This window comes from Diospyros lotus, chromosome 15, assembly GCF_014633365.1.
Source record: "Diospyros lotus cultivar Yz01 chromosome 15, ASM1463336v1, whole genome shotgun sequence".
In the NCBI taxonomy this organism is placed as follows: domain Eukaryota; kingdom Viridiplantae; phylum Streptophyta; class Magnoliopsida; order Ericales; family Ebenaceae; genus Diospyros; species Diospyros lotus.
The window spans coordinates 18,331,455-18,355,144 of record NC_068352.1 but is presented as its reverse complement, the minus strand read 5'-3'; the positions used below and the strand labels follow the sequence as shown (position 1 = coordinate 18,355,144).

Below are 23,690 nucleotides of genomic sequence, written 5' to 3'. Positions count from 1 at the left end.
AGAAGTCCAAAGAAACAAGGAAGTGGTTCTGCTGTATTATAAAACAGAAGATCAAGTCCCAGATATTTTTACATAGGCACTGTCAAAATCCAAATTTGAAGAACTGAGAGAGAAAGCTGGAATCTGCAGCAAAAGAAGCAAGGAGGAGTGTTGAAGAATACATCTTTTTCTGCAAATAAGGATAAAAAATCAAAATATGGATAATTTTTTTACCAGGATATGATTTGATTGGATTTGATCAAGTCAGTTAATGATCAGATCAGATTATAAGCTATCTTTTCAATTAGTTTTTAAATTTTATTTTTTGAATTTGGGTAGAGTTTACCTATGTTAGTTATTTTTCCTTGTATAAGTTTTAATCAATAAAAAGAAATCAATTCAGTCTGACCTGTGTTTTTTTGGTTGAGTTTTCAAACTAAGAGCTTACAGTAACCTTTACATTATACAAGTTTTTGACAGATCTTGGCCTCCCACAAGATAATGTGAAAATACCAAAGCATCATGCCCAGCAATATAAGCAACATCATCTTCAATCTTTGCCTCCATTATTCTCAGTTTACTATTTGTTTTAGGGCAAATTACACTAATCACCATTGAGATCTAGAGTTATAACACAAAATTCCAATCAAATATCAAGAATAACACTAATCACCTTTGTCAGAGTTTATAAATCAAAGGAGTTAACCTGTGTTATACAAAAATATTTGGATATTAATCCACCACTCTGCCCACAACTACAATCCTGCTGCCATAACCTCCATGCCACTACTCTCTACCACTTCAACCCTAGTTGACTGCCACTAACCTTCCATTTGGAGCCAACTACCTTCCCTAATGACAAAGAGCCTCATCCACCACTACCCCTCTAACAAGTCTACCAACAGCCACTGCCTTCTCCAATCCTGCCCAAACCCCAAATCCCATCCCACCACCCTCAAGGCCGCCATTGCTTCCAACTGACTCACCTCCCACATGCCCAATTCCTTCCAATGGAATTCTCCCCCACTACATATACTGCAACAATTTCATCCATCACCCCAATTTTTTCATTCCCCAACCACCATTTCAAATCAATCACATAAAGTTGGCATATACCCATCACATTTCCAAGAATATTTATCTACCAGGCTTAATTTGTTCCAAACAAAATCAGTTGTTTCACTGTCATCATTTTCCTCAGCTTGCACGATTACAACTTCTCTAAGCCATAACGTCCAATTTCAGGAACCACAGAACCAGCCAAAATACTGATATTTGGAAGGGGAGGGAGCGGCAGAGAGAAGAGGAGGAGAGCAAGAGAGAAGAAAAAAATGGCAAACCTTGCACTTCATCATTAAGCTTGTCAACCCAATCAAATGATTCTACATGCAATGTGCCATATAGAAGTTTGCTCAACACAGTCATTTCGGGATGATTATGAAGAGGTATGGTAGAAGAAGGTTGCATGCAGAATATTCCCATCTGCAAGAACATTCAGAAACCAAAAAAATATGTAATTTAGCTCCAACGTTTCAACATTAAGAAGATTCTAATCTGCAGGAAGGTGCAGGCAAGATAACTTCAAAGGATAAGCCTCAAAGTGCTGCACTTACAGAGAAGCTTTCACACTCATGTAAATGCAGGTATCTGATTGGTGGCACTGACTGAAGAACAGTGCCATTACGCTGACGCACAGAACCTGTCCATGCACGGACCAACTGTGCCTCCTGCTCAAGACCAACATCAGAGGGCTTAATTTTGTCTGCAAAATAGCTGCATGTTAGAAAAGGTATTATAACAGTAGATGGACTATATGTAATGGCAACAACAGAGAAAGTAAACAAATATATACAAAATAGAGCATGACACTAAAAATATTACAAAAGTATGATTATGCACTTAGATAGTTTACTAATAAAATATAGCTAGGATTTAATTTCGAATGATGAACCTTTAGACGAATAAGGTCAAATAATGGAACAGCATAAACAATACAATGGAGAACAGACCAACATCAGATTGATTTAACAATCACAAGAACTTCTATTGGATTGTGTGATGCGAAACCCAAATCAAAGAAACAAAAGTAATCCCAATTACTCAAACCAAATATAATTAATCAATATTATTCATCAAAGTCTAACCTACAATATATCACTAAAGGATTATTTATAGACAGCTAATAGATAAAAATCTATTCTAACTAGGATTCCTTGACCCAATCTAATTAAGATTGTAAAGATAATCCCAATCTAATTAGGAACAAAAGAAACTAGGAAACAAATTAAAAATAAATAAACTAGTAAAATGATATTAATTTCTATTTTATGCCTAAAATATTGTTTCCCAAAATATTTATTTTTACAATCTTAGTCATTCTTCCCTAGTTGAAAAGAACTCAGCTCTGATGATTTGGACTATAGATACCACTCCAAAAGCTCAAAATCTAAGACTTAAAAATCCTCTTCAGTAATCAAAGTATTATCTAAATTTGATCAATCTTTCCATTTGACAAGAAATCATCGATAACCACCACCATGAGAAGAAGCCACAATCTCAACAAGAACATCAATCACATCCTTTTGTTGCGGTAAGCATGGGATACAAGGAACCTGGCGGCCTACAAAAATGCTAGTAGGCAAGGGAAGGGCTCAAATGTGCCTCGATCAAGAGTTAAATCTTCCACATTGAAAGTAGGACTAATATTCATATTATCAGGTAAGTCGAGTAAATAAGCATTAGGTTCAAATTTTCGAATGATGGAAAATGGGCCACTAGCTCGAGCATGAAGTTTCTTGAAGGAATGTTTAGAAAAGCACTCAGAGCAAATATGAACCATGACATAATCACCTTCATTAAATTCCTAAGCCCTACGATGTATCAATAGCAAGTTTATAGTCAACATTACTCATTGCAATTTTTCCTTCTATTCTCAGCATGTAGGTCATGGATGTGTTGGGCAAAATTTTCAGCAAGCAAAAAATTTTGGGAGTTTGGGGGTAAGGGTACAAGATCAAGATCAATAGGGGTAAAGGGGGAGTAACCATGAACAATCTCCAAAAGACTTTTACCAGTGAACTTATTAACAGAGTTGCTATAGGCAAATTCAACAATAGGCAAAACCAAGTCTCAATTACCAAGCTTCTCTCCTCCAAGACACCTAAGCAAGTCTCCCAAACTGCGATTCACAACTTTAGTTTGTCCATCAATTTGGGGCTGGAAGGTAGAAGTGGATTTCAAACTTGTCCCAAATAGTTTTCATAGTGACTTCCAAAAATAACTAACAAATTTGACATCTCTATCAGATACAATAGAAGAAGGTAAACCAAGTAATTTAACAATTTAGCAACATGGGAAGCATATGTTGTCTTACTACAAGGAAGAAAATGTGTCATCTTAGAAAACCTATCCGCTATGACTAGAATTGAGTCATGTCCCCTAACAGTCTTGGGAAAACCTAGAATGAAATACATGCTCACATCTTTCCAAGGAGTATGTGGGATAGGAAGAGGAGTGTACAAGCCCATGTCATTGTTTCTAGTCTTAGCCAGTTGACATGTGCGACACTATGAAACAATCCTAGAGACATCCCTTTTCAAAGATGACCAATAAAATCTATTCTCAACAAGTTTTATAGTCTTATCTCTTCCAAAATGACCAGCTAATCCCCCTATATGCGTTTCCCATATGAGAAAGTCTCTAAATGAAGTTCATGGAACTCACAACTTAGTTCTTTTAAAGAGATAACCATCATGAATGAAAAAAACAACAAAAGGACGGTGATTACCTTGACTAACCTCAAGGTATATAAAACCAAAATCAGGGCAATTAAGATAAGCGTCCTTCACCCTATCAAAACCAATAACCTTGGTACTTATCACCTAAAGAAGACCAACTATCCAGCTAAGGGCATCAACTGCTTTGTTATTGACCCTAGAACAATGCCTAAAGACAAAGGTGTACTCACTAAGGAATTCTAGCCACTTAGCATGCCTAGAATTCAACTTCTTTTGAGACTCCAAATATATCAATGCTTGATGATCAAAATAGAGAACAAATTCTTGTGGCAATAGATGGTACCTCTACTAGCGAAGAGACTGGACAACAGCATAGAACTCTCTGTCTCTTCATGATAAGTGAAATATTTTTGTTTAGCTTCATCGAGTTTCCCACTAAAGAATGCTATTGGTTAACTCTCTTGACTAAGAACACACCCAATACCAATGTCAAATGCATCACAGGCAACCTCAAAAACTTTACTAAAGTCAAGGTATCATAAGACAAGTGTTGTGGCCATCCTTTCTTTGATTTTTGTGAAGGCTGTAATGGTTAAACTAGGCCACTAAAATCTCCTTTCTTCAAACAATCTGAAATTGCAGCCATGATAGTACTAAATCCTTTAATGTATTTCCTATAAAAAGTAGCCAAACTACAGAAACTATGAATCTCAGACACTATCTTAGGTTCAGGCCACTCTCAAATAGATCAAACTTTCTCAAGATCAATAGCTACACCCTGTGCAGAGATAATTCAACCTAAGAAAAGCACTTGAGGATGTAGAAATGAACACTTAGGTTAACATACAATTTGGCTACCCTCAAAGGTGGTTTAGATGTTCATCTTGGGACTTGCTAAAGAATAAAATGTCATCAAAGTAAACTAACCAAGAATTTTCCTATGAAAAGTTTGAGTACTTGTGTCATAAGTCTAATGAAAAGTATTAGGAGCATTGGATAGGCCAAAGGGAAACTAACCATTCATAAAGTCCATCCTAGGTCTTAAAGGCAATTTTCCACTGATCTCCAAGCCAAACACAAATCTGATGATACCCACAATTCAAGTCTATCTTGAAAAAACAATTAGAACCAACCAACATGTCCAACATATCTTCCAATCCCAAAATGGGAAATCAATACTTGATGGTGATTTTATTAATGGCTCTATTATCCACACACATTCTCCAGGATCCATCTTTCTTTAGGGTTAAAAGGGAAAGTATAGCACAAGGGCTAAGGCTATATCAAACAAATCCCTTAGTCAAAAGGTCTTCCATTTGTCCATTCAATTCAATGTCCTTTTTTGGGTTCATCCTATAATGGGGCAAATTAGGTAATTAAGTGCCGAGAACTAGATCAATGGCATGTTGGATATCCCTCATAAGTGGTAAGTCACTAGGGAGCTGGCTAATAGGTCAATAAGAGAATCTAATTGGAAGCAGTGTCAAAAAGGGGCAGCGTCCCAAGTGAGTGAGGAATCTTATTGGAAGCAATGTGTATTCTAGAAGTATTGAGTGCACCATGCATAGACTTGTTAGAATGGTAGGACTCCACAAAATCTTCTCCTATCTTTTGCTTACCTAGTATTTTGAGGACTTTGCCATCTGTTCAGTAAGTGTTCCCATTGTACTCGAAAGACTCAAGATTTCTCTCATTCTGGTTTTAATGGATTTTATGGAATTCTATAATAACTGTAGATTTGTTAGCATAGTGGAAGAAGGTTGTTCATGTTTGTTGGGGTCATTGCTGGGGTCAAGTAAACAAATAGTAATGAGAGAAGGCCAAAGAGTGACGCAACAAATTAAGTCAATGCTAAGAAAACTCAACTTGCAACTTAAATGTAGACAAGAAACCTACTAGGATGCACAAATAGGACTAAGAAATTTAAATTAGATGAAAATGTCAAATAACAAAAATACTACTTGAGATGCAACAAATAAGGCAAGAGTTTTTTTTTTTTTTTTTTTTTTTTTTTTTTTTGGGGGGGGGGGGTTGTCTCTCTCTATCTCTTTTTTTTCTTTTTTTGGTTGGCTATGAAAGAAATTAAATGGACCTAAAACAATTTACATACCCAATAAATAAATATCAATCAAGGTTGTAAAGTGAAGAGTGTAGCTTTAACCAAAACAGGGTTGAATTTAATTTTTGCTTAGAAGAATTATTCCTGGAGTAGGCTGAACTTTGGGTTAATCAGTGGTTGGGTTCGCGAGGTGGGTCGTGTGCTGGTAATCAGTCTGGGCTGGCTAATAGGTCAGTAAGAGAAAACTTTAGGTAATCCTGAACAAGTTAAAGGGGCAGGTTGTTGGTTTTCAAGGGAGATCTGGGTTCGGATAAGTGGGTAATGAGTCTTCAATTCAAGTTAGGGTCTGAAATTGGGTTACGAAATTGAGTCAAAGGGAAAAGGCTTACAGTTGGGTGCGTAGGCAGCAAAGGGTGCAATGTTGTGGGCTTCTGATGAGATCACAGCAAGGTGTTGTAGAGGCATAGGAACAAATGGTTGGGAATTGGTGATGAAAAGACCGATGATTTTCAAAAATTTTCCTGAAAAATTTAGAAAATCCTAAATCCTCGAAAACAATTTAGGAATTTTGGCTTTGGTACCCAACTGATGCAAAACCCAAACCAAAGAAATAAGAGTAATCCCGATTACTTAAACCAAATATCATTAATCAATACTATTCATCAAAGTCTAACCTAAAATACATCACTAAAGGATTATTTAAAGATAACTAATAAATAAAAATATACTCTTAACTAAGATTTCTTGACCCATCTAATTAGGATCAAAAGAAACTAGGAAACAAATTAAAAATAAATAATTCATAAAACAACGTTAATTTCTATTTTTACACCTAAAATATTATTTCCCAAAACATTTGTTTCTATAATCATCATCACTATACTACAAGCCGGAGGATTTTTTAATCCTGGTAGACAAAAGGTGTTTGGGTGTATGTTATTTGTAAGTGACATTGTATTGGTGAAGGCATGAATACTAAGCTTGAGTTATGGGGGGGGGGGGGGGGGAACCTTAGAATCTAAAAGCTTTAAGTTGACTAGGTCAAAAACCAAATATATGAAATATAGGAACAGTAAAACTAGAAGTATGAATAATGTTATAGTGAGACATGAAGATCATGTTATTCCCAAAAACCAAAAAGATCAACTTAAACATCAATGAAAAATTGTAATAAAAAAAAAAAGAGAGGATTAGTAAGGACATTACCCATAGAATGAATGCAGAATGGCTACAATGGAGAAGTTCTTTTTACATTTTATGCGATTGTAAAATCTCCTTAAAGCTAAAAGAAAAATTGTATAAAGCAACTACACCGTCAGATTGTCGAGGATCTGGCAATGGTCAATTCGGAGCTTCTTCCGAATTGACAATGAATACCGAAAATTCGAGAGAATTCCCCGATAAATGAGGGTGAACAAATTGATAGAGGAGAGAGATTAGAAAGATGAGAGAGAAAACAGAGAGTTTGGAGGGAAATTCAAATAATTATGTATTCAATTTCTGGATGCCTCTCCATGTGGGGTGGGTTGCAATTTATACCCATTCCCCGCATACATGACTGTTCCTGCCAATGGTCAATTACAAACAGCCTAACTACATTTTGTTATTACTTTCTACTACACTTCCACTTGCATCGTTGCAGTTTACCTAAATACCCTCATAGTATTTAGGTAAACTGCTAACTGCTATTCGACGACCTCAACTCTCCCTGGGGGGTACTTTCTTATTTACATTTATGTATTAAAGTAATTCATTTACTTAAACTAAAGAAATGTAAATATGTTGTAATGTATACATGTTGGAATCGAGAAGATGGGAGGAATTGGGCTGTCCAGGTTTTCATTAAAACCTAAGTTTCATGAGGCGCGCCTCTTGCCTCAGCACCTCATCGTACAAGGCGAGGGCCTCGCTAAAATCGCCTTGCCTCGGCTCAAGCGAGGCGCTGAACTGGCGCCTTAAGGCACCTTGCGCTTAGGCGCGCCTTTAACAACTATGACTATGGTTTTAGAATTAGAGGAAGAGGTTGGGAAAGGTGTTTTCCTGCGTCTACCAATGGTGTTGATTCCTTATAGAGAACCTGCAATCTCCTGAAATAAGTCCTCAGAAACTAGGCATAAATTTTTCTCATAATTCCATTGAATAACTCAAATCTCTAAATACAAGCTTGGTGGGGTAACCACCTCCTAAAAACAAGGAATACAAGGAAAGTGGAGGAGTAACCTCCTCGACTAAACAACAACATATCCAGCCTTTATCCCACTCTCCTCCACTGCCTCCTAAAAATAAGGAATCTCCTAAAAACAAGGAATACAGGGAAAGTGGAGGAGTAACCTCCTCAACTGCCTCCTAATAACTAATCAAAAAATAAATTCAAAATAAACACTAACTTAACAGAAAATACAATAATTAACTAATGATAACTAATTCAGAAAATTTAATTTCTGAATTTTCCATGTGTAAACCAATGGTACACCAAAGGTTTGCTAACATTACTTCCCTCCTCCAAATCAAGCTTGTCCTCAAGTGTGAAGTGTGGAAAACGTTGCTGCATAGATGAAACAGTCTCCCATGAAGCCTCAGCTAGAGAAGTGTGCTGCTAATGGATTAATACTTGAGGAATCCTGTGAACTAGGCGTCGGTCAAGAACAACGAGAGGTTGGGGTAGTACCAATAATTGCATTTAAAGAAATCTCTGGTTGGTCTGTTTGTGTCTCTTGGTTTGTGGGACCTTCTTCTTCACGTCCTCAATTAAATCAATCCAAAACAACCTCTTGCATTGGTGGCCTTGTACAAAGGGTTTATCACAATTGAAACAAAGTCCTTTGAGTCTTCTTTCCTCCATCTCTGATCTGGTCAATTGCTTCTCAATTTTGGAACATTGTTGAGGAGGAGGATCTGTTGTTTTTGGCCCACAACCTTCTTGTGATTGTGAATGAAGGGGTTGTACATTCCGTTCATATAATCGAGAGATACTCATAGCTGTTGCTAAGTCTGGGGGGTCATGTAACTCCACTTCTACTATTATATAATCAGCAAGGCCGCTAATATAGAGCTCTATTTTTTGTGATTGGGTGAGAGTACCAGCTCGAGAGGCTAGTTGCTCGAATTTCTCTTGATAATCCGCCACAGACCCAATTTATCTTAATTTTGCCAATTCTCCGAATTTATAACTTCTAATTGGTGGGCCAAACCGCAAATTACATTGTTGTTTGAATTCTTCCCATGCGAGTTGAGGAATATCTGTTTCTAACTAGAGGAACCATAATTGAGCATTTCCTCCCAGATGATAAGATGCTAATCCCACCTTATCCTCTTCAAGTGTTTGTTGATCGCAAAAGAAGTGTTCACACCTGTTCAACCATCCCAATGGATCCTCTTGTCCCTTAAAGCGCAGAAAGTCCAGCTTCAGAAATTTAGGGACAGTGGAACTTCCTACCACGATCTGTGAGCCAACAACTCCCTTCCCTCCACAGTTGTGGCTGCTTTGTTCAGTAGAATCAGTGGGAAGCTTCAAAGCTAATAGCTCCTTTGTGAGTACATCCAAGCAAGCATTCATTGCTTCTTGTCTTGCGAGATTGGCTGCGCAGTCTTCTTGGAATAATTGCACTAATCATGTTAATTGTTGTTGAAGTTGATCTCCCATAACCACCTACTCTGATACCAAAATATTACGGTCCCTAGAGATAGATCTGGTGATGGGACGAAATACTGTGGTTTCAGAATTAGAAGAAGGGGTTGGGAAAGATGTTTTCCTGCGTCTACCAATGGTGTTGATTCCTTAAAGAGAACTTGCAATCTCCTGAGATAAGTCCTCGGAAACTAGGCATAAATTTTTCTCATAATTCCATTGAATAAGTCAAATCTCTAAATACAAACTTGGTGAGGTAACCACCTCCTAAAAACAAGGAATACAAGGAAAGTGGAGGAGTAACCTCCTCAACTGCCTCCTAAAAACAAGGAATACAAAGAAAGTAGAGGAGTAACCTCCTCAACTGCCTCCCAATAACTAATCAGCAAATAAATTCAAAATAAACACTAACTTAACAGAAAATATAATAATTAATTAATGATAACTAATTCAGAAAATTTAATTTCTGAATTTTTCATGTGTAAACCGATGGTACACCAAAGGTTTGCTAACAGGTGGGTTGTAATATATACCCATTCCCCATGTACATATGATTGTTCTCGCCAATGACCAATTACAAACAGCCTAACTACATTCTGTTATTACTTTATACTACTCTTCCACTTGCATCGTTACAATTTACCTAAGTACCCTCCTAGTACGTAACATATACCAACTATGCTATACGATATAGAATGTTGGGTAGTTACGCACTTATACAAAAAATATGAGTGTAATTAAGACGAGGATGTTACTAATAGATATGCGATAATATAAGAAAAGATAGAAATAGAAATGAGATTATCCATAACAAGGTCAGATGGCACCTATTGGAGATAAATGTATGAGATGCATATAAGATGATTTATATATGTGAAAAGAAAACCCATAGATGCACCTAAAAGAATGAAAGAATGGAAATTTTTTCTAAGGGGATAGTAGAAGCACAAAGACAACTTGGCAAAAAACCCTTAGGCATGACAAAGGTATTTACAAAAGATATGACCAAGGGTAAAAATTATTGGTGAACCAATATCTACATGTAGCTGAACCCACCTAGTGGGCTTAAAGTTTGGTATGTTGATTTTTATATTTTGACTTTACTATTATGATTTTTATTATGTTGGACCATTAAAAGATAGGCTAACCAAAGATATAGAAGAGAAACCAAGATGTTAGAAAACCATTTTAGTATCATGTCTAGTAGGCCAACAATGGAAGCTATAAATTTGTTGAGGTGCCTAATGAAAAGGTATAGAGATAAACAAAAGGATTTAATATGGTGTTTATAGATCTAGAAAAAGCTTATGACAAAGTTCCTAGAGAAGTTTTATGGAGGATTTTAGAGAAGATAGGAGTTTAAATTGCTTATATACAAGTTATTAAAGGCACGTATCATGGAGCAAAAACATGTGAAAAAATATTAAGGAATTTTCAATTGCATTGGGATTACATCAACGATATTAAGCCCTTGCCTATTTGTCTTAGTAATTGATGAACTCATGAAACATATTGTGTTGTGGTGTATGTTATTTACAGACATTGCATTGGTGGATGAGAAAAAAGAGGTGTGAATACTAAGCTCGATAGAAGGACACTTTAGAATTTAAAAGTTTTAAGTTGAGTGACAACTAATTACAAGGAATATAAGTTTAGTAAAAATATAAGTGTGGATAAGTTATGGTAAAACTCAAAGATCACGTCATACCAATAAAAGATCAACTCAAATATCTTATAGATCGATCCCCACAAAGATGGGAAGATCAATCAATCCAAATATCTTAGATGAATGTGTAGCCATGCAAGAAAATATCAAATTAAAAATCAGGTTATTAGTACTAAGGTCAGAGTGACTTCTATTAAAGATACGATGCATGAAACAATTAAGATGGTTTAATCATATGAAAAGAAGACCGATAGAGCTTCCCTAAGAGAAAAGTTATGAAATGGAACAAATATTTAGCAAAAGATATAGAAGAAAAACTTAGCTAGAAACACTTAGATTATGATATTCATTACAAGGGTTTTATCTAAGATAAGGCTACAAATAGAAATAACTAAAGAGCTAAAATTCATGTAATTGATCTCACAATGGGACAAATGAGTTCCATATTAGTACAAAGAATCAAAACAGTGACCAAAGTTTATCGATTTAATAAAAAATCAGTAGTTTTCTGTTTTCTTCTATTTTAGTGTTCAAGAAAGTAATTAATTGAACCACTAAAGGGATTGAGATCACTAACAAGGTTCAGTCTAGCCTTAGTGATTCAAAAATCCAATGATCTAAGAAATGGACTGGACCGGACAATTCAATAGGTCAAACTGGGAGTTAACCAAGTTTTTTCAATTGAACTGGGGTTTGGCCAGTGAATCAGCCAAACCAGGGGGTTCACTAGTTTAAACGTCTATCCATTTGTAAGCAAAATTCTTCATTCAAACTTAGTTTCAACGGGAAATATTACCTCAAGCCTTTAGATTTCAAGTCCTTGAACCACCAAATCTTGGATTTTGAGATATTCAAACCACTGAACCTTCAATTTCTTCAGATTTGTGTTTGTCTCTCCCTTGGGTTTTAAGACTTCACAAAAACTGGTTTGGTTTTGCTGGCGAAACAGTGGGAAATGGTGGGTATACTATATACAAAGACAAGAGAGAGGGAGAGGCTTTGATAACAAGATAAAGACCCAAAATTAGTTGAGATCTTGTGCTAAAAATGTTTCTTCACTGCTCATGGACACCATCACCATAGCTCCATCTTCTGCAAAGAAAGATGGAGAGATATACATGCAGAGATTGCAAGTCCATGAAGAGAGATAGTGACAAAATATTGTTTTTGCAACATTGACGAGGAGGAAGCTGTAGTAGTAACTTTTTCAGCATTGGGCTTTGTTATGTGACTTTTTAGCTTTTCTTTGTTAAAGTTGACATGACATTTCATTGCCTTTCAGATTATTTTGAGATTTATAGCTTTTCTTTTTGCCAATTTACTCTATTTTGTATTATTAAAGTATAATTTAACTTTTTTCTTTAATTTTGTTTGCTTTAAGAAAAAGATAAACTTTTTTTCATTTATATTTAGATTTTTTTCTAATCAATTTATTTTGAGATATTTTGATGGTGCGATGGATTTTAAGCTTTTATTTTTATCATAATTTAATTATTATTTATTTATTTTATAAAAAAATACCTTTGGTTCAACTGCAATCTGACCATTGAACCATAAACCTCTCCCCTTTCCAAGTCAATATCCTGGTCCAGTTTTCAAAACATTGCAAAAATCAAATCTTGTTTTTACTATTTACACCATGATCCACCACATTTTTGATACGCTGATCCACATATTTTATTGAGGCACAAACATATTTCCTAGATGCTTTGACAATCTACATTCCATTTGAATGCTTAAGCCATATAATCTAATGAATTGCCAATTTCCTACATATAGTCTCAGTTTCAAGAGCAAAGTAACAAGCATAATATACCCATACCATGTTTAATATACCTATTATTGAGGCAAAATATACCTATTATTAGGCTGTAACTCCTTAACTGACATTTCTTCTTGGACTTGGAGCATGCACCACCTTTCCATGTATTATTAGGGGGATCATTATCATGTCAAAAGTTGTAAAACATTCTAAGATACAATAGATCACAATATGATAGGAGAAACTTCACATTTGGTTCCTTCACCAAGGATCCTATCAAGAGCAGATTTAAAAAGGGGTAACCAAGGGCCAAATACCCACCAATGACATAAACGAATAAAAACTTCAAACATCTGTTTGGTATTCCATGTGAAGTTTAAAATTCTCCATTCACAGTAAGTAAATCCCTCCCATAAGAAACAACAAAGTTTTAGCATTAAAATCTTAATAGAGTTTCTAGGAACTAAAAATTAAGAAAATTCTTGGGATTAATTTCTCTCTAGTTTATTGAAAAATAAATACCTTTTAGAAGCAATTTCCATGTTGATCTATTAATCTAGGACTTGCATGTGTACATAATATTCTTCTTCTTTGGTTTCATAGAGGCCCCATCTAGTGGAATCAAGGCTTGGGATTTGTTTTGGAAAGTGTGTGTGAGCTGAGATGCATTGTTGTTAAGTTACTGTTAGTATAATTCAATGTTATAAAATTTACTAACATGATGGACTTTACATTTTCTAATCATTTTGACAAAATGATTTATTCTTTGTCCATATGTAATTCAGATTCGAAAAAATACTTCCCATTTGGTCAAAAATCCTCCCCAAACCATTTGGGTGGGGAAGTAGAGGCACCCAGACCAGAACATACTGTGACTAATGCATAGAATGTTTTGAGAGTGCATATTGTGACCAGTTGAGTGCTTTCCCAGAAACTTAAGTTGCAAAGTGGAGTTACCTACACCCTTTCTAGTCCAAGACCTCACCCAGTGTTCTAAAAATCGCTCTAGGCGGCCGCCTAGGCGCTGCCTAGGCACTAGGCGGCCACTAGCCGCACCGAGTATGCCTTAGTCGGGCATCCTAGGCGCCGGCCCAATTAATCAGCCGCGGAGGCGCCTAGGCGGCCCGCACCGCCTGGGCCGCCCAAGTTTTTGCTTTATATATCAGTCAATTTTATGGTATTTTATTTCTTAATCTCGTCTGTCAACCTCTCCCCCTCTCACCCCAAGGCCACCGCTGCCTCAACGTTGTCGCCTCAACGTTGTCGCCTCAACGCCGTCGGCTCACCGGTACTCACTGCCATCGCTGCCTCCAGCTCCATCATCGCTGTCAAGCTTCATCAACACTGCCTCTATGCCATTCACATCCTCCTCGCTGCCTAAACGTCGTCGCCGCAGCCGCGTCCTCGCCGTCAAGCTCCACCTCCATCGCCAGCAAGCTCCATCTCCTTCGTAACCTCTCTCTCTCTCTCTCTTGAGTATCTGGTTATTGGTTTCTCTTTCTCTCTGTTACATTGTTTCTATTTTTCATTTTTTGTTTATTTTATTTTTTTGTTCTATTTATATATTAGATATATATTTAGTTTTAATTATTATTAATTATATATAATATATGTGTTTTTACATGATGAAGAAGATTGAAAACAAAAAATTATATGAGGTTATTGGTTATTTTGCAGAAAATAATTTATGTTTTCATTATATTATAAAACAAAAGTTATTTTGCTATTTTATTGTTTTAATTTGATTATTTTGTAGTTATTTTGCAGTTATGGCATGATATGTTATTGTTATTTTGAATATTAAGTGAGGTTATTGGTTATATATATATATAGGTTTCTATTGCAAGTTTCTCCAATTAAAAAAAAAAAATCAAATTTTTCTAGGCCCCGCCTAGGTGCTAGGCCCAAGCCTGGCACCCGACTAGTGCCTAGAGTCTTTTAGAACACTGACCTCGCCTTTCTTATTTGATGTGTAATCTATGACAGACTCAATATATTTACTTGTTGAAACTGAAAATTTTGGTATGTTGTGATTGTAACCGAAAATTTTGGTCTTGCTAGGTTATGATCCATTGTGTGTTGCTACTTCTAAGAAGCCACAAGGGATGACAAGAGAAGGAATTTCACCACATTTAGCAATTAAGAATGATAGCATGAAGGCTCAGATCACACAACAAAAGATAATTGAAACAATAGTAGGAAAATGCAGAGATGCTTTGTTAACCCAACATAGGAGGCTATGGAGAAAGATATTCTTAAAAAACCTAGACCATCATCTCAGCAATGGTTTCAGGCAATGCAATAAATGTTGTATGTTGATAGAATAACATAATTCTGACATTGCTACATCAACTCAACAAAAGGAGCATATAAAAGTAAATATGAAGAAAATAAAGTTTTCTTCTTAATGAGGCTAAGCATAACAGATCAGAGGACACTTTGTTCAACAGATAACAGCATAAAACAGGGATTGACAGAGAATTCTACATACAAAATCATAGACATCACTGATAAATAATTTCAAATATATCCATAAACCAATAGCCTGAGCAAAGTGTGAGAAAAATTCAACATATAACAGCATATAATAGGGGTTGACAAAACATATCATACCAAAGACATCATTCAACCTAAGAATATCATTCTTAGGTTGAATCGACAACCACAGGTAAAATCAAACCAATTAGCAGATATCTCATTTAAGGTAACATAATGCAATAAGCAAACCAATGGATTGAAGAGTTATCAAAGCAAAATTTATAAAAGCATGCACACTACATTATTTCATCCAGTTATTAACTACTACAGTTATGGAGCTAAATAAGGGGCAAAAGAAGAATTATCTCAGGCTACCTAGGAGGGCACGAACTTTTTGAAGAGCTTCATTTGATACGGGTCCATCGGGTGAAAGAGATACTTTACAGGCATTATAAAGCTTCTGTATGGCTGGCATGATGTCGAAATCGTAACAATCACAGGAACAACTGCAACCTAGATGACAGTTCAGCGAACGCCGTCGAAGCAAAGGAGTCGATAGGCACAAGATGAAGTTTTAAGCCTCAAATCCAATCCAAAGGGCCTTCTAAAATACAGAAGACCCTTAAAATAGCATCAACAGTCCTTTGCCGAAAAGAAAAATTACGGATAGATGGTTACTGGATCTTCTACTGTGAACAACCACATAGACGACTACGCAACCACATCACAGGGAATCCATCTCTTTCTCCAAACCGTATCCCGAAACACCTATACATAAATAAATTTAATTTCTGAGTTAAACAGAACAAACCGCAGACTGAATCAACAAATAGACATTGAGCAGTGAACGAAACTAGACCAACCAGCAGAGAAAACCCCAAATTCTTATGTGGGTAGGTTCAATTTCCCGAAGAATTTCAATCAAAAGACGAAATCTCGCAGAAACTTACCTGGGCAAGTAAAATTTCACGGAAATTGATTCAACTACACAAATCCCGAGCTGAAAGGGGGAAATCTTACCTCCGGTTTGCATGAGAAGATAGAAATGGAAGATTTCTTGTGAAATTTGTAAGCTTCTGTGTCGCCAGGTGCAATCCAATCATTACTCTTCTGAAACCAACGTCTCATCAACCCTTATTTCGTCTATCTTCTCTCTCACGGTCTCGCCTCGCCTCACCTGTTTTTGTATTTTACCCTTTCTTGTTCTTTTTTTAAAAGCAGAAGCATCTAGAGAGGCTGGGAAACGCTACTTAATAAAATTGAATTGGGTGGTTGGGCCGCAAATTCGTCGTGTCAGATCTAAAATATAATTTCTAATCGTGTCCCCCCACAAACATAAGCACCATTATTATAATAATATTATTATTTATAAATATAAATAACTGAAATGATATTAATTATCAAAATACCTTTAGACATTTAATTATTTATTAATTATCAAAATACCTCTTGTGGAATTGTTATTTTCCTCCTATAATTTTATTTTTTTTATTGTAGGTAGGTATGTAATAGTGTTCTAGCACTTAAAAAGCATTTTGTTTTTTGTTTGGATTATTATTATTTATTTATTTTTAGTTGTTTGTTTGTATTATTGCTATTTAAGTTGTTTTTCTATAATTATTCTCCATATTATTTTTATTTATTATTATTTTATCTAAATATAACAATAAATTTTGTAACTACTGATGAGTGTTTGTCACGAGTCTTGAGCCTTTAAAAGACGTGAAAAAAGAAACGAGGAGCAAGGTGTTTCTTGCGCAAACTCTCTAATGCTTAAGTCAGTCTCTTTTTAACTGAAGATTCAATAATAATGGAAGTGCAGTAAAAATAAAGTTCTGAGCATACCTCAATCGAAAGGATTTTTTCCTATTTATGAAGGGTGAAATTGACAAGTGAAGGAGTTCCCACATCTTTTGGGGTCACTTTTTTGAATCTTCAAGCAAGCACATTGGAGGTAAGTTTAACCCATTCTTCATAGTTTCAAGGTAAGTAATCTTTTGGACACCATATCTAAAGAGTCTATGAGTCTTTTGAAAAAATCTCTCACTATCGAGAAAGAGCCTTCTAGGTTCGAGTGACCTATGAGAGTCTCCTATAGACACCAAGAGAGGTTACTCGATTTTTCCAATATGATTTCTTCAAAGTGAGCCATATAAGTCTTATATGTTGAACTTGAGAAACCTGTGAGTATTCAAGAGACGCCAAGAGTTACCTGGAAACCTAGTAACTTGAACTTCTTCCTTTTGGGCTTCTTTCCTTTTAGGCATCTTTATTTGAGATTAGACCCGTTCCAGGGTACAACAATTACTCCATACTCTTTCTTTCAAGTATCCTATGGGAAAGACTAATCATATAATCAATCATTTAGTACTTCTCGAGAGACTATACTTTTTCAAATTTCTAAAAGACTCATCTCTTAGGCTCTCAAGAGATAACACCTTCCTAGAATCTTCTTTTTTCTCAAGTCATTAAGTTTTGGCTTAGTTTAAATCATGCAGCTCAGATATTTCGTCCTTTCATCTCCCGTCCTTTCATCTCCCACAATCTTATACTATACAGATCTTCCAACCATTCGTCTCCCGGACTCTTTCCTACAAAAGGGACTTGGCCAACTTATTTGTACTTGTTTTAAAATTTCCTAGCAAATCTTCTTGAGCAAACAATTTTAGGCTTTCATGGAGAACTTTAATTTAGTCATTCATAGGGTTTTCTTGATACTCACTCGAAATCTATATTGTTTAACCATTTGTGAAATTTTATGGTCACTTGGAAACATTCATTTTCTCCTAAAAGTCTCTTAGAGCCCTTGATCGATCTCTTGTAGTGTTTTAGCCTCTCAAGGAGTTAACCTTTACGATACTCTCCTAAAAACCTTTTTCTTATGGCTAAAACTAAAAATCTTGGGAGGGCACCCTCTCCTCAAATAGTCAAGATCCTTTCTGGAAAAGCTCGAGGCTTGAGAAGAGGGATTTGTTAGGATTCAAGAAGCCTTTCCTTTTCCTCCCAGCTATACCATTAGATTACCTAGTTGAGAAGAGACCTATGTTGCAAAGTTACAAGGAACTACATAGGAACTTAAGAAGCCTCTCTCATTTCACACCTTTGTTTCTTAATTCTTGAGTTTAGCATGCAACTTCTAAGAGCAAACCACATCGTCCTTGATTAGCTTCATCCCAATGGCTAAACTCAACATATTGGCTTTTCCATCCTATGCTATTAAAGGGATGTGGTCCCCTTAGTTAGGCTTTTTGGATGATTTTACTATCTCAGAAGAGTGGATTAATGAGCTAGCTTCTTCACTATTCATAGACTGGATGGACTCAAAAAGTTGTTTTTCGATTTACCCAACAATGTTGACTTCTTCAAATCCTGATGGTTTGTGGTTGAGCACTCGTCAACTTGGAGTGCCCCATTGCAATGTTGTTGGGATAACAAATAGGAGATCCAGGTTGAGAGGCTTCAAAAACCTAAGCAAGCTTGAGTTGTGCATCACCGAGCCATTGAGAGATTAATGTCTCAGAGGCCATGTCATTTGCACAATCTTGTTACCCCTAGAACATCTTAGCGGCAAGATAGGGCATCCATTCTGAGGATGTATCAGGACCATCCCATCCCCTTCAAATGCTAGGACCATTCGCTCCTATTAATGCCTCTCATGCTGGAGGGATGATAGTAGATCAGGATGACCACACCAAAGACTCCACTAAGGCATTCTCCTCACACACTTCCACAACCCCACAGGAGCAAGCCCATCCTAAGGGTACATTTCTTGCATCTTAATAAGCCTTATTTACCCAAGTAATTTGGATAGTTAACTTTTTCAATTTTGTTATATCTTTGTAGTGATGGATTTCATGTAAGTTGTCAATCAAAGAAGGTGGGTAGGTGGCTTGCAAACATAGAGGATAGACAAGTATTCTTAAGCTTATAAGTGTCTCTGGGTTCAACAAAGAGAAGTGGGTACCTTCTCCACCATCCCCCATTCAAATCGTGGACCTTCTGCAACATAGGTTATCATTCTGGAACCTCTTTAGATGTCGCCTCCTAGAATAGCTCTTTCTCTTCCTTCCCAAGCTATTGGAGCTGATCCACCATACCTTAAGGATGAAAAGTTCACGTCACGCCTCAACCTTGATGAGCATTATGTTAACAACGAGTCAAGTGCAACTATCCCTTCATCCTATTATGCAAGGATAGGTGGAAATTGGAGGGAAAACACTTAAGAGCCCCTCCCATCTTTCTAGTGATAAGGTAAGAACTTTCACACTATATTTATTTCTTTTGAAAAATATTTTTCATCCTCTAACCTTTTTCTTACTTTTGTCATCAGGGCTCTAAAGGATAGTGATTACCAATGCTTAAGTGGAAGCCTACCACTAGCACATGTAGGTGGAGAGAGATAGAGAGGTATGCATATGCATAGCTCTAGCAAAGTAGGTGCACATGTAGGTGGAGAGAGATAGAGAGGTACGCAGATGCACAGCTCTAGCAAAGTAGGTGCAAGTGGCTGGAGCGAGAGGTTGAGGAACTACGCTTCCAGCTATCAAACGCTTATTCCAGTTCCTCAACCCTTAGGGAAGAGATTCAAGAGCTTAAGAGTGCTAAAAAGGAATGTTACCAAGAACTTAAAAAGCCGAGGGTGACACATAAGGCACTCCTCTAAGAGCGATCTCAACAGGTTGAATAATTGGCCTCTAGCCGAACTCGAGAGCTAGGCCTACATGAACAACTTCGAGCCTCCAAGCAACTGCTAGAGTAGGACTACTCTTCCATCCAGGCAAAAGCAGTTAGTGAGTATCATTTGTCCCAAGATTGCTATGATATGAAGGAATGATACACCTCTCATTTCACTAAGTATGGCTTCGACATGGCCTGTTCTTTCTTTGAGTCGATGCGTTCAAGGCAAACGTTCCTCGAGCTCATCTTTACCCTAGCTATGGAGGACTTTAAGGTCTTGAATTACCATTGCTATGATATAGATCCCATGAGCCCAAGGGCTTTCCATGCATCCCATCTTGAGGATGACTTGGAAAACCTTTCAAGCCCTTGGGAGCTGCATCCTATGACTTTGCGGGTGGCTAGATAATTGATGCCCTCGGGGACTTGGACACAACTGCCCATGATAGGGCTAAAGACTTGGTAGTTGGAGATGTTCCTTCATCGGTTGTGTGTGGGACATACATTTTAGATGCTCCAGTAGGCAACCAAGGCACATTGGTTCCCTTCTGTCCTCCTATCTTTTCTCTGGCACCTCACTTGGAGCTCTTTGCTAGCCCTAGTTAGGTTTTTGATTTTTTTTTATTGTATTTTACTTTTTCCTTTCATTTCTCTATGCACTTTCTTTGCCAATTAATCAAAGTAATTTTCTTTTTTCGCTTCAATGTTTTCCTTTTAATTTTGTCTTCTTACTCCCATTGCATATTTCTATTGCATTTGAATGTTAGTACATTATAGAATTCATTGCAAAATATTTCATAAATAATTAAGATAACAATAACTTACCTTTTCTTTGAGGATTAACTATTTTTAATGTAGTCATTTAGTTGAAGTTAAGATGACCCTTTTGTCATATTGTGCACTAAGTCTTATTTGGACTTTAGCATTTTTTCTCATATGGGACTGACTTTTCAAAATTATGTTATATAACAGACGATGGATTGTCATTATTAGTCTTAACAATTTAGAATAAGTGCAAGATAACAAGTTTAACTCTTATGGTGGGTTTTTAATAATTTTTAATTTTAGGCAGTATGCCTTAATAAATTCTTCATTGTCAGGCTTAACAACTCATGTTGTATGTAGGACAATGAATTTCATCAATTTCTTGAGAGACGATAGCTCTAGACCATTTGATTGTTAGGCTTTTATGTTCATCTCCCTTAAGGTCCTTCTTTTTTGTGTAATCAATGTCTTGAAAAACAAAGCACACGAATGGAAGATTCTATAATATGATCATACATGAAAAAATAATATTATCCACCCAAGACAAACATATTTTTACGTGTTTAAGCCAAATATGCTTACGTTTACGGTCCCACTTGGGGCTCCTTTTATTACTTGCATGAGGTACAATTACAATAAGAGGCATTTTTATATATCTAGGGGGAGATACAATTTTAGGTTATTTGTGTTCCAAGTCTTGTCAATTTCATGGCCTCGAAGTGTCTGTAAGATGTAAGTATTAGGATCGATCATTTCATGAATGCAATGGGGACCTTCCTAGTTTGCTCGTAGCTTTCCTTAATCCCGAAGAGCATGTGTGATTGTTATCTTTCTAAGAACCAGATCTTTATTTTTCAAGGGCTTGTTTTTCACTCGAGAATTGTAATAATTAACTGCTCTTCTGTGATAAGCAGTTATTCGAGTGGCTATTTTATCTCTTTGTTCTTCTATAAGGTTTAGATACATTCACAAGGACTTGAAATTAGTGTTGTTATCAAAAGCACTAACCTTGGGAGATCCAACTTTTATTTCCACAAGTATCAAGGCTTCTATACCATAGACCAAATTAAATAGATTCTTTCTCATCGACACCTTACTTGTGTGATAGGCCCATAGGATTGAGTGTAATTTATCTACTCAAGCTCTTTTTTCCTCTTCCAGACAGGTTTCAACCCACGATCATGCAATTATTGATTTTTTCTTGTCTGTTTGCTTAAGGATGTGCCATTAAGGCAATTTGCAATATACCCAAATTCTCACAGAAATTTTGGAAGGCTTCACAATTAAATTGTTTGCCATGTTCAGTGTTAATGATATTGGGCACACCAAATCTGTAAATGATGTCCTTCCGTACCATAAACTCCATTTTTTTATTGTAGCTAAAGCTTTATTTTCAAGCCATTTTTTGAAGTAATTTGTTGCTACCAAAAGGAATTTTCTTTGGAATGAGGCTTGTGGAAAAGACTCTTATATATCCAGTCACTATTAAGGAAAAGGTATTGGTTGAAATATTGGGGCATGGCTCTAACACTTATCACATTTTCTAACCTTCATCAAGGCATTTTGTTGTAATGTTGGCCAAAAGAATCCAACTCGTAATACTTTAACTGCTAGGGCCTTTAAGCCTAGGTGTTCACAAATTCCACCATGAACTTCTTCCAAACCGTATTCAACCTCTTGAGGACCTAGGCATTTAATAAGGGCATGGTAAATATTGGATTGTACAATGTTCCATTGATAGGAGTAAATCAAACTTGTATTTTCATTTTTCAAGTATCTATAGGGTCATTAGGCAATTCACCTGTGGTGAAGTATCAATAAACGGATATTCCTTAATCTCCCATTATTTTAATACGTAATGCCCCACTATCCTTGGTACTTGGTTATTAAAGGACCTCAACATACACTGTCCTTTTCGTTGTCTCCTTTGCTAGGCAATTCACCCGTGGTGAGGTATCAATAAACGGGTATTCCTTAATCTCCCATTGTTTTAATATGTAATGCCCCACTATCCTTGATACTTGGTTATTAAAGGACCTCAACATACACTATCATTTTCGTTGTCTCCTTTGCTAATGCTAATTTAGACAAGGCATTTCCATAGCTTGTCACAGACTAATTAATCTGCACCAAATGGAAGTTCTTAAATAACTATGCCAGTAACTTAATATTTTGCTAATGTTGACCTATGATTGCCTTTCTAGCTATATATTATTCATGAAACTACTAGACAACCAATTATGAATCGCTATGGGGCTATTAGTTGAGATACCTCAAGTTTTTGAGTTAGGCTCATTCCAATAATTAATGCTTCATATTCAGCAATATTATTTGAACTAGGAAAAGTTAACTGTAAAGAGTATTCTAGGACTTATCCCTCATGAGATATTAGGACTACTTGGACCTTTCCCTTGTGAACTTGAGGCCTCATGAACAAATAATGTCTACTCTGGTTCCTCTTTTTTTGATAATTCACTACCATGTGTGCACTCCACAATGAAGTTTGCTAGATCTTGCCTTTAATTGCTTACCCCAACTGAAATTGAATTTCATACTCACCCAATTCTATTTCTTATTTGGTGAGCCGGCCAAAATATTTAGGATTTTGCCAAATGTGTTGAAACGACTGATCAAGAAAAAGTGTGATTGGGTGTTCTTGGAAGTAGGGCCTCAACTTTCTTAAGTTGTCACCAAGGCAAGTGCGACATTTCCTGTGAAGATGTTACTTACTTCTAGGTACAAGAATAATGGCTCTCTAGTTTCAAGCTTGGTCAAAAGCAAAACCTCTTTCAAGTACTCCTTCAATCCTTCAAAGGTCTTTTGATAGTAATTGGTCAATTCAAAACCTTTTCCCGTCTTTAGTGTCTAGAAAAATAAAAAGCTTTTTTCTACTAATGTCAACAAAAAATGGCTCAAAGCCATTTTCCACCCTATTCTTT

At 36.3% G+C, this 23,690-nt stretch overlaps 1 protein-coding gene across 4 annotated transcripts in view; it reads right to left on the bottom strand.

Annotated features, from left to right (window-relative positions):
* Positions 1-16,528, bottom strand: part of LOC127791890 (plant cysteine oxidase 4-like) — a 41,653-nt gene extending 25,125 nt beyond the window's left edge. For 2 of the 4 annotated variants that reach the window (XR_008021018.1, XM_052322056.1), the window contains exons 1-4: positions 16,330-16,526; positions 15,685-16,077; positions 1,593-1,741; positions 1,320-1,461 (exon numbers count right to left, since the gene is read on the bottom strand). Coding sequence is in view for 2 of the 4 variants with exons in the window: in XM_052322056.1 (XP_052178016.1) it covers positions 1,320-1,461; positions 1,593-1,741; positions 15,685-15,784 (391 nt within the window). In the remaining 2 variants the exon portion in view is untranslated. Of the gene's footprint in view, positions 1-1,319; positions 1,462-1,592; positions 1,742-15,684; positions 16,078-16,259 lie in introns of all 4 variants that reach the window. The other 2 variants (XR_008021019.1, XM_052322057.1) reach the window with 2 other exon arrangements.
* Positions 16,529-23,690: the final 7,162 nt, after the last annotated feature.